Below are 11,656 nucleotides of genomic sequence, written 5' to 3'. Positions count from 1 at the left end.
GAGACTCGCCACACATGTCCAGCTGGTGAACCGGCTCTGATACCAAATGTAACGACCCAGCCAACTAGCAACAATAACTCGTTGGGCCCAGCCAACAGCCTAAAATGCTTAGGCCCAGTTATTATTACTAGTGTCTAAGTCTCTTATAAACCCAATGACAAATCCTTTCCCATCCGTTGTCGGACTATTGGGTTGTCACATCTACACTTTCCGTGTCTCTGTCAATCTATCTATCTTTTTGCAGGGCGGGGTAGGAATCTATCCTCTTGCTGTCTTTGATATGTACTGTGTGAAGAATTTCCATCCAATTCTTTATTAGCTCTACTATTCTTTGTCTCAAACTATTGCTGAATCAAAGAGATGGGATACTCAACCACATGTTTCATCATGTGGGTGAGGACCATGCTATGTTTTCTGTGTTTGCAGCTTAGTTCATTATTGGGTTGCCCTCTAATTAGGCTTGCAGGCATTTCTTTCTTCCAAGAAAATGTATGCTTTAATTGATTAAAGTTTAGCTGCTTCAACCGTTCACTTCATTCACCTCCTTCTTCTATTAGTGTCTTTTGTGGTTTTCCTTCCTAATGTTCTAGCACGAAAGCTTCCTAAATAATTCTTGAAGGCATATGGGCGTTAGGGACTTTAATAATGTAACAAACTCTATCTCCTGAATGAGTAATTCTTCTATCAATGATTTGCACTGGGAGTTACACCTTGGTTTATGGTGTAAAAAGAATCTTCAAAGAAGTTATTTTATATCCAATCAAAAGAGGATAGTTTGGTCACAGTATTTCTTTTCTAGAATGAGCAGGCAAAGTCTGTAGGAATAGACGAATAGTTTCCTCTCAAATTATTCATTTCTTGCCTGCAATTGTAAGCATACATATATTTTTTTCCTGCGATATTAGTTAGTGCCTTACGGACCACAATGCCTCTCTCTCTCTCTCTCTCTCTTCTGAGAGGATCTGCTTAACTGGAAAGCCAGTAACTGGAATAACACAATGGCAATGCGCAAGGAAGATGAATGGACCACTTATGATATTGTGGTACACACAGATGTGTGAGAACACACTTCATGAAGGCAATAATTTCTACGACTACTTTGGAATAGTAAATAGTATTGAAATGAGAATTTTAATGTTTAGATATCGACGCACAAACTCTTAAAGCTCATGTATCAGTTTGCAAAGCTAAACTTCAGATAATCCAAATACTTGTTTAAGTAGAAAGATATGGCAGCATGGAAGCTGATTATTTGGGGGCCAAATAACAGTTGTTAGGTTTTGACAGCAATAACAGGAGTAATTATGTCATTAACCTTTAATTTGTAAGATCTTTGTTAATTGTCCATTTAGTTAGCAAGAAAGCCTGTACGAATTAGCAATCCCTAAAAGTGTTCAATAACCTGCTTCTTTTCATATCTCAAGAATTTAGTTTATAAGCCTTATTGAACAAGGGCTTGATGTGCTGTTTTAAGTGAAAATTAACTTTTCTTATTCCATGTTATGATCATTCTCAATATAATTGAATTGTTTTCAATTTTCTGATAATTTTCTCATATTGTTTACTTTACAACAGCATTACACAGATTTTACAAGTCTATAGCAACGAATAAAAGTGACTGCTGAAGCTGAAAGGAGCTGCTCCCGCATGGCATTTCACTTTTCACCTCTGCTTCCATGAATGAATAGGGAATCTTCTGCTACGCTGATTGGATGAACTCGAAACCTAGCTCTGCTATCGATCCCAGGTACAATCGCTAAATAATATTGCTGTTATTTTGCCCTTCCCTTCCTCAAATACCCTAACTACTCTTAGAAATAGATTTTGGACTATCATTGGAAGCAAGAACCCTTACAAATTGCTTCATTATGTTCCTGATGTTGATTACTTGAAAGCAAAAACCTTTAGCATTGGGTGTACAATAGAACAGAGATCCCAACAGCAGGTTTCTATAACCCCATGTTCTCCTATCATCTCCCATAATCTATATCTTATTCATATGTGATTTTTTGCAGTCTCAATTGGGTTTATATACATGATTTTTATAGGCTCAGCCCAGTTTATCCTTTATTAATTTTTAGGGTAAACTTCAAATACCCCCCTTATGGTTTCATACTTTCTCACTTTAGTACCCTGTGGTTTAAAGTGTATAAAGTTAGCCCCTGTGGTTTCGCATTTTCTCCCTTTAGTACCCTGTGGTTTAAAGCGTATCTTGTTAGTACCCTGTAGTTTCATTTTTCTCTTTTTGTCGGCCCCTCTATTAATATTTCGTTAAATTATATACAAAAAATTTCAAATATCACCCCTGTGGTTTCGCACTTTCTCACTTTAATACTCTGTGGTTTAAATTGTATCAAGTTAGTTCAATTTTCTCTTTTTATTATCCATTTCATTAATTGTTTTTGTTAAATCAGTGACAAAGTTAAAATTAAAGAGTACTAAAGTGAATATTCAATAAACCTAGGTAGGGTTTCTGAAGATTTTTGTATATAATTTAACGAAATATTAACAGAGAAAAAAATCAGTGACAAAGTTAAAACTAAAGGGTACTAAAGTAAATATTTGATAAACCTAGGTAGGGTATTTGAAGTTTTTTGTATATAATTTAATGAAATATTAACAGAGGAGCCAACGAAAAGAGAAAAATGAAACCACAGGGTATTAAATTGATGCACTTTGAACCACGGGTACAAAGTGAGAAAGTGCGAAACCACATGGTACTAAATTGATACACTTTAAACCATAGAGTACTAAATTGAGAAAGTGCGAAACCGCAAGGGTGGTATTTGAAGTTTTCCCTAATTTTTATTAGCTCACAAAGAACTTGCCTAAAACATAATTTTGCTACAAAGTGAGGACCTATGCTTTATCCTACGGTTATTCATACATTTAAAACTTCCATTTCTGGTGTTTTTTCCATTTGCTTGCCTGTTGTGAAATATACTGTATAAATTATAACATGGGTGGAAGCCGTGCTAAATTCTCTTATGTTCAGGATACCAGAAACACTGAAATTTCCTCTTTTGAAAAAGCAAAAATGTTGTTTCCTTTTTTGTTAATTGCATGAACACACATGCCCCATTTTCTTGGTGTGGTGTATCTTGGATGTTCTCCTTTTATATATTTACCCATTACCTGCTGAACATTAACAGGATCTGACTAGGGAAATTTTGATCAAAATTGCAACTACATGCTGCTTCTGTGTCCTCAATCTTTGAACATATTGTGAAGTAAGGTGCCACTACGGCATACCTCTTATGTCGATTTAGAGGTTACTGTCTTCACAGAGATGCGCCAATAGAAAGAGAGGAAGAAGAGGGGGGTGGGGTGGTGGGAGGGTTGTGGTGGGTTAGGGGTTGGAAGGTGGCATCTCCTTTGAAACTGCCAACATTGGTCTCTCTGCCGGATTGTCTTCTCTGTATGATGTTTAAGATGCAGATACTTAGTGCTAGAAATAGTATAAACTGTTATCATCTACTGTGTAGTTTTAATCCTACTAATTGTCATCTAGATAAGTGATGATATTGAATTGCATCTATGACTCCATCCAGCGAAGCAGATATCATGGAGCATGAAGAAAAGGTCAATAATTACGAAGCTATGTATGCCGGACGTTTGAAGGCAAAGTACTTCTCAAAAAAGACTTTCAATGGAGGTACTAAAACAATCTTTTGTTTCATATAAGCCTAGCTCATTCAGAGTGTATACAAACTGTATATATGTTTTTTCAATTAAACATTAAGATATATGTATGATGTTAGATACTTTTCTTTCTTCTTTATTGGAGAACAATAGCGACAGCCTATTAATTATTCTTGTATAAATTATCCTAGTCAAAACGTTTTGAACTTTATTATTGAGTTATTTCTCTTGCTGATGAAGTCAAGCTGTCAAACTTTTCTGTTTTACACCAAATGAGTATTTTGTTTTGGATCTTTAGGGTAAGTGTGGCCTTTGATGTGTTGCTTGTGAAGCTTTTCTAGATATCTTCCCTTTTGAAGATGTTGCATCCTACTATTCTTCTATACACAATATTCTGGCTGACTATGTAATCATAACTTTGACAAATAACTAGTGATAGAGCCTGTACATCCCTTATTTTAACTAGGCTTCAGTAATACACTTGAGGTTTTCTGTAGTAAATTTGTTAGAAACCTTCTAGTATATTTCTTACTTTTTAACATTATTATAAATATTTGTGAAATGTCAGGGAGAATCAAACCTTGTGCATCTTGACATTGATAGTTGGAACAATCGTCAATCCATGATAACCTAGTATAAATGTACTTTGTAGTCGGTTGATGAATGAAGGCTCCATTTAGCAAAAATAGTCTATAGCAATTCAAATTTAGTGGCTCAAGAAAAAGGTACTTATGCCACGTATGTATAGTTTACTGAATATTAAAGACTTTGTTACAACTTTGTTTGCAGGTAAAAGGGTCTAGCCTACCTTAATAGTCTAATTGGAGTAGTCTTCGCAGGTGGAACTTAAATATTTGTTTGCTTTGATCTTTTGTTTAGAAAATGAGGAAGATGAAACTGAGAATAAGCAGCTCTTTTGCGTAATATCACTTTGACCATGAATTTAGCAGTAAAGTGATCAAGCTCCCTTGGTAGGTTGGGACTCAGATTGCATATTAATCATATTAATTATTCGGTTAATCAAGGCTGTCTGTTTACAGCGCTACTTGGTGAACCTCCTAAAGGCACTGAAAATGAATGAATGCTGTCACATGATCACACCATTTATGGCCAAATCTACCTGTCTATAAATAAGTCAAATACAGATTTGCCGTGCTAGATTGAAAAAGTTGTTACAAAATGGAATCAATGCTAAATGAGCATGGAACACAGTTTAAGATAAACTTTGTTGATAAAGAAAGAGAAAATCTTAAAAAGAATTTTAACTAGGTGAAGATTGAAGCCAAGGTAATTGGCCTCTGCACCAAACCTTTATTTTCCCAAACTTGTTGGCTAACAAGTGCTCAAACTAGTAATCTCTCTATGACAATCAGATCTGGTTTCTGTCGTCATATTTTGGCCGTATCATTTATAGATATGTCAAGCTTGTTTAACATTTTTATAACATCACCAGAAAATTAGGATCAGGGAAAATCTGATCTTATCCCATTTTGAGCCACTGCCTGATATTTAACCTAGTAAACAGATAAAACACAGCAAGATAATTAAGTACATATTCGTTATTGGTTTACCTGAGTGATGTTGCTGAGGCAGTGCTAGCTATAGGCGTTTGATGAAAATATAACTGCTGGATATCAGTTAAGCAATATAAATTCAAACCTGATAAACCATAGGAAGCAGACAATTCATGGGCCATAATGGGCAGGCAACACTTGTGGACCGATTACTTGAGAACATCATTTCCCATCTTCTGCGAAATGCAATTTGCAAACCGAAATCCGCCGTGAAGATTTGAATCGATTTAATTTGCCTTAAACTTAGTTTTCCGCCTATTCTGACTACAACTCATTTATAAAGGCGCAGTTTCTTCGATTGTGATCTCTCTGTTTGGTCATGAGTTTGCTTTCAAGTGACTCTTTTCTTCTTTGATGTGTTACAGAGGATGTGTTCGATACTGAAGTACTTATTGAGAATGAGACCATAAAGTCGAGCAGGTTAGATCTTCGGGCTTCTTCATTTCTTAGTTCGGATGATTTCTCTGGAGTAACCTTTGGTCGCTTCATTCTTATTCTTAGGTGGCCGTGCATGAGATCATTTGCAGACCCAGCAAAGCATCTTGGGGAGCAAAATCAGTCCCTGCCTTCGGCTGAAGAGCTGTCGGTGACACCCACCAAGAATCAGGCATCCAAGAAGACCAGTTAATATGACCTAGTGGCCTATGCAAACTTTACTCTTTGTAGAATAATGCTAGGTGCGCCTCTAATGTATTTTAGAATATTATTGACGAATCAGTGACATCCCTCATGCTCTTTTGAGGTACATAAAGCAATTGTAGAAGTCAACTCTTGTGATCTGTGAAGACAAAAAGAAAGTTCATGCCAGAAGTACAGCAATTATGGGATAAGGAACTTTTTTTCTGTGAACTTGTTTTTCATCGTTGTTTCTGTGTGTTTTCCTGAACTGTCCAAGATATTGTTGGTTAGGGGGTGTTTTCTTCCCCAGAAAATCAAGGAAAACTATTTTTTTTAAAAAAAAGTTTTTGGTCGAAAACACTTTTTTCATAGTTTTCATCTTTCTGGATGAGAAATTCGGCTCTTTCATGAAATCTGAAGAAGAAAATTAAGGAAGATTACTTTTCTTGATAAAGAGAACGCTGAAAATAAAAAATTTCAACAAAAAAATTATTTTCTAAGATATGTTCTTTAAAAACCAAATGGTCCCTTATCAGTGCTTTTTGTCATCAGGGAGGCCAAAGTCATTCCTAATGAAGAAAACTCGAAGCGTTCTCACCCACTAATTTTGGTGGGAAAAAAATGTTGATAAGTAACCCAATATTTTAATAAGTTTAGATTTAATAGTATTAGTAATGTAAATTTATTTTTGTCAAATTTATGTTTTAATATCAGTTGATTAGACATTAGAGATAAGTTCAAATCTTATTAAGTGATTGCTATTAAGATGTTTGCTTTATGCCTATATCCGGGTTGCTGTACACGTGTGGAAAATAAGTCCACCAAATTCAGGCCAAAGATAATTAATAAAGCTTTTAATTTAATTTGCTGCAATACCTATCTACAATATATACTCCTCTTCTTCCCAACAAGTGGTATCAGAGCCAAGTTGAAGAAACTTTACGACAAAGAGAAAGTCTTCATGATCGAGGACGTAGAAAGAAAAAGATATCATCAGCTTCATTATCGAGGACATGGAATGTGCCGACATCACTCTCTTTATTGATATCGACATCTGTTGTTACATTTTATTATTAATATAATTTTAATAACCTTTTGATAACTTATACTTTTGCATTCATGGAGGAATGCAAGTTACTTCATAACTCTACTTTGATTGAAACCTAACCTATGCTTTCGTAAACTCCTATAGCACTAACTATGTAACCTATGGGTTTAATACTTTCGTAACCTATACTTTTGAAGCCTATATAAAGAGGCTTCTCTTTTTACTTACACACAACTCATCAAACAACAAGTTATTTTAATTATACTGCAGAGCGAGAAGGTCAAAGAAAGGGTGTTTCTTTTGGTGGGCTTGGCCTCATCTACTGTGAGAATTGGTGAAGGCCACGACAACGAGAGGTCGAGCCCGTGTGGTACTCTGAAGGGACAATATCAGTGCTGCTATCTGGCATGCGTTTCAAAGGCTTTGCCAACGCAGAGGGCAATATTGAATGCTCCTTAAAGAGAGCGAGATATCGTCGCTCGATTTGATCGAGCTCGTTGATAGCTTTTGTTAAATTAATTTTGTAGCTAACAGCTCTATTTTTTGAAATATACACTACCAATTTTAAGGAGATTCAAGGAATTGAGCTACACATGAAAAGTTCAAAACGATACTGCTGAAAACTCACAAGCAAAGAGGAATGTCTCCTCGGAGATATAATTACCACGCAATTCGGTGAAGAGAGACAGAGGGCAAAACGAAAATCACTTGAAAACAAAAGAGAATGATCTCGGTGCACTAAGCGTACTTAGTATGCGTTCTACAGATACTTTAGCGCTAATAACAAATGCGTTCTAGAAATACATACTGAAAGCCTAAGAAGAAAATTAAAAGACAATGATTGACGCTCAATTTAAGAAAATGACCAAAGACGCTCCTTCTATGTTGAAAAAATATAGTTTTGGCTATATCTGTGTGAAAAGTGGGCATATTGCTCGAGACTTGCCAAAATATTGAAAACATAAAGGTTTACCTCAAGCTAATGTTACGAGGAGCCACTTGTGGCGCATGATAACAGACATTATGCTTAGTGGATAATGCTGTAAGATTGTGGCAACTCTAGTGACCAATAGCCATGTCTGTCAATGATGAGACTTGGTTTACAAATATATACTCTCTATGAACACCAAGAAGTATATGCTTGTGCTTCGCATACTCTGAAGTTTCAAGGAGTGGTGAGATCTGAGTTAAAATTTCTTCTGAAAGGGTGGCTTATCTAAAGATGTGTTTGTATACACCTCGATTAGGAAGAACTTGACGTAAGTTTCTTCTAAATAAAGCTGGCTTCAAACAACCATATAGTCTGATCAGTAGTGATTTAAAATAATGGAAGTTTTGTAGGAAAAGATATGCATGTGACAGAATGTTTTAAACTAAACATGAGAATAAGGCATCATCTCTTCTGCTTACGATGCTCTTTGTGAATTTTTGGCCTTGGCTCGTTTGTGTCATATCAACAGCAGGTAATGTTAGCTTGATGATAATTTAGGATTAACATTCCACAGACGCATAGTGGATTTTGACTAAATGTGAAACATGTAAGCCAAGTTTAAAAATTACTAAACGACTCATAAAGAATATGAACAGAGTACCGAATTACTTTGAGCTAATTCACTGAGTGATTTTGTGAATTTGAAGGAAATCTAACTCGTGTAGGCAATAGAATTTTATCACTTCTTAATCGATAATTTTTCTAAATATACTTTATTTTATTTTTAAAATAAATGTGATAGTGCTTTTGAAATTTAAAAGATTTTCTCCATGAAGTAGAAAACACAGACTTCGGTAAAAAGATAAAGAGATAAGAGTGATCAAGAGGTCCGTGAGTATAAATCTAGCGGGATTCAACTCTTTTGTGCAGTCTTAGGATATTATCCATGAGACTACTTCTCATATTCACCTACCTGTTAATGGAGTGGCCTGAGAGATAAAAATAGACATTATATTGAGCTAACAAATGCTATGATAGTTGACACTGAGTGTACCCCTAAACCTTGGAGTGAAGCATTTAACTACAATGTTATATCCTTGAATTGGCGTGCCACATAAGAAGTCTAAGGTGAACCCTTTGTTGTGGATAGAATATTAACAAATTTGGATATCATAAAGTGTGGGGTTGTCTAGCATATGTGAGGTCGAGAGCCCTAAAGACAATTGGGGTTACGAGCTGGCCACTTGTGTTTTTCTTACGGATATGCTTTGAACAGTACAGCTATAAATTTTAGACACCTTGAAAATAATGTGATATTTTGAATAAGAGATGCCTTTTTTATAAGGAAAAGTTTCTTGAAATTCGAAAAATGAGTGGGGGTCAATGATTTTAAATGGTTTCAAATAAACCGTAATGTTTTTTAAAGCTTTTTGTGCAAAATCAAGAAAAAAATATTTTTGTAATCTAGAAAATGCAAACGAGAACAGAATAGAATAAAGATTTTGCCGCTGATTATGTTGTTCTAAATATTGAAGAAATCTACTTTCTTACATAGAAGCTTTATCTTCAGATTGATTCAATTTTGTTCGAAGAGGTGTATCTGATGAGATGGAATCATAATTTTCTAATAAAGCATGAAAATAGTGGATTTACACCGAGGACTTGTACATAATGGGTCCTTAGACAAAGGAAGTTAAAACGGGATGGGAGTGTAACAAGTATAAAAGGCTAATGACTTACGCAAAAGTGTTATAACACAAAAAGATTTAGACTTCTGTTGATATTTTTCTCCGTGTTACAAGAGACATCCATAGAGTTCTGATTGCTTATTGCTGCGTTCATACTTACAAATTCATGCAGAATGGATGTAAAAACTGGCCTTTTCTGAATGGTGACCCATAGAGAGAAATTTTTATATGGACCAACCTGAGGGTTATTGGAGCTTGGCAAGAAAATAAGTGTTGTACACTAAATTAAATCGCTTTATGGATTAAGCAGCCTAGACCAGTGGGCAATGAATAAATTTGATTCTTGCTGATTGAAGAATGCTTTAATTAAAAAGCTGAGATTTGATAATGCAATCTATTGCAAGAACTTTTGAAGTTGCATGTTTGATTGTTTGAGCCTTATATGTGGATGATTTGGCTGAATGTTGGCTTCTAATTAAATGTTATCAATTTGAGACAGAAATGATATGCTAAATGCATTATTTTAAAATGAAAGATCTTTTGCTGAGGCTAACTATATATTTGGGTATGAAAATTACACAAACACAAGATGGATCTTTCATTGTCAGTCGCATTATATCGACGAAATTTTAAGAAAGTGACAACTTTCTAATTCGCGAGCACCTGACTAACCTTTTGATTGAGTGTTCACTTATATTTTACTGTTAAAAAAGTGAAAATGAAATTTTGAATCAAAGGAATATGCTATAATGATTGGGAGCTTGCGGTTTGCAATTGATTAGTAGACGAGACGTGATATTGCATTCAGCAGTAGGATACTTATAGATTTACAAGCAAGCCGGGTACAACAGCATTGGCATGCCATGAAACGTGTGAGAGTAGGTCGTTGGTACAAAAACTTAATGCTTGTTTTTATGGGAAGTATTCCTGCTGTAATTGAGGTTACAGTGATGGGCTAATACAACGATCCTATCAGGTGATTTCATCGTCTACATATTATATTTTATTTGCAGAGGTGGTGTATAGTGTTTGGAATATCTAAAAAGCAAACTATTATGTAATTCACTAACTTGGAACCGAGCGTATTGCTTACTCAGTAAGCGAGGAAGCTAGTTGTTGAGAGACTATTGATCTGAGATTTCATTTGTGGAAAATCAGGTTTTACAATCAGTGTTAATAACACTTGATAGCACTGTTTACTATTGTTAGCGTAAGAAACATTATTATAACGTATGCCAGATCGCGTAAGAAGAAACACAGTCACGGGGTGTGAGATCATATATGAACAATGATATTATCAGTGTAGATTATATTAAATTGCTACTGATAATCGCTGGCAGATCCAATTAACCAGGCCTTGAAGAGAAGGATAGATATGGAGAATAATAGCACATCGACGGGGAATAGGGTTGAAGCCCATAATATCATGAACCACGTATGAGGATACCCAACCCGATGATCAGAGATCCTGAAAATTGGGTTCAATGGAAAAAACGAATCATATGGTGGTCGTAAAGAATGCACAATATATAGATCTATATGATCGCATTTTTACCTATCCCTATGGTGTGGGTGCATTCATCCTGTAATGAAAAGAAGGTTGAGCTTTTGCTTTTAATGAAATCTGTGGCTTTTATGAGCAGGGTGTCAGAATTACAGGAGCACCCTTGACGGATTTCACCTATGTGAGCATGGAAGTGAGGCCGCTTCCTATGAGAACGGGCTTATTCTCAAAAATGCTCATGAAAACCGGGATCAGCACAAGGCCGTAACGTGCTAGCTATTAAAGCTCATGTCAACACCTGGATTGTTATATGTGAGCAGTAACTTTCTATTTCCCCTAAGCAGCCAAAATTCAACTCTAGGACCACTCTGGCTCTAGAGTAGAGATTACTATTTCACTAAGTGAAGGTTCAATGCAGAGTACACCTTCATTATGTATAATGATCTTTCTTTGGCCATCAAACTCTCATATATTTTTAATAATAAAATGAGTGGGAATGTTGTTACATTTTATTATTAATATGATTTTAATAACCTTTTGATAACTTATACTCTTGCATTCATGGAGGAATGCAAGTTACTTCATAACTCTACTTTGATTGAAACCTAACCTATGCTTTCGTAAACTCCTATAGCACTAACTATGTAACCT

The 11,656-nt window shown here is 35.4% G+C and overlaps 1 protein-coding gene across 1 annotated transcript; it reads left to right on the top strand.

Moving 5' to 3' along the window:
• Positions 1-1,548: 1,548 nt before the first annotated feature.
• Positions 1,549-6,057, top strand: LOC109706118. Its single transcript, XM_020226918.1, has 4 exons — positions 1,549-1,747; positions 3,552-3,655; positions 5,582-5,636; positions 5,718-6,057. Exons 1-4 carry the CDS (start codon positions 1,713-1,715, stop codon positions 5,842-5,844), a joined length of 321 nt encoding a protein of 106 aa, XP_020082507.1. The 5' UTR covers positions 1,549-1,712; the 3' UTR covers positions 5,845-6,057.
• The last annotated feature ends 5,599 nt before the right edge of the window (positions 6,058-11,656 follow it).

Source organism: Ananas comosus, unplaced genomic scaffold (assembly GCF_001540865.1).
Source record: "Ananas comosus cultivar F153 unplaced genomic scaffold, ASM154086v1, whole genome shotgun sequence".
Classification (NCBI taxonomy): Eukaryota; Viridiplantae; Streptophyta; class Magnoliopsida; order Poales; family Bromeliaceae; genus Ananas; species Ananas comosus.
The sequence above is the reverse complement of the archived record's forward strand: the minus strand, read 5'-3'. Positions and strand labels throughout refer to the sequence as shown.

Bases quoted from the DNA above. Each gene is read 5' to 3' on its own strand.
- LOC109706118 (XM_020226918.1), top strand. From the start codon at position 1,713: ATGAACTCGAAACCTAGCTCTGCTATCGATCCCAG. The intron at 1,748-3,551 runs GTACAATCGCTA...GACTCCATCCAG, and splicing joins AGCTCTGCTATCGATCCCAG to CGAAGCAGATATCATGGAGC. The intron at 5,637-5,717 runs GTTAGATCTTCG...TCTTATTCTTAG, and splicing joins GAGACCATAAAGTCGAGCAG to GTGGCCGTGCATGAGATCAT.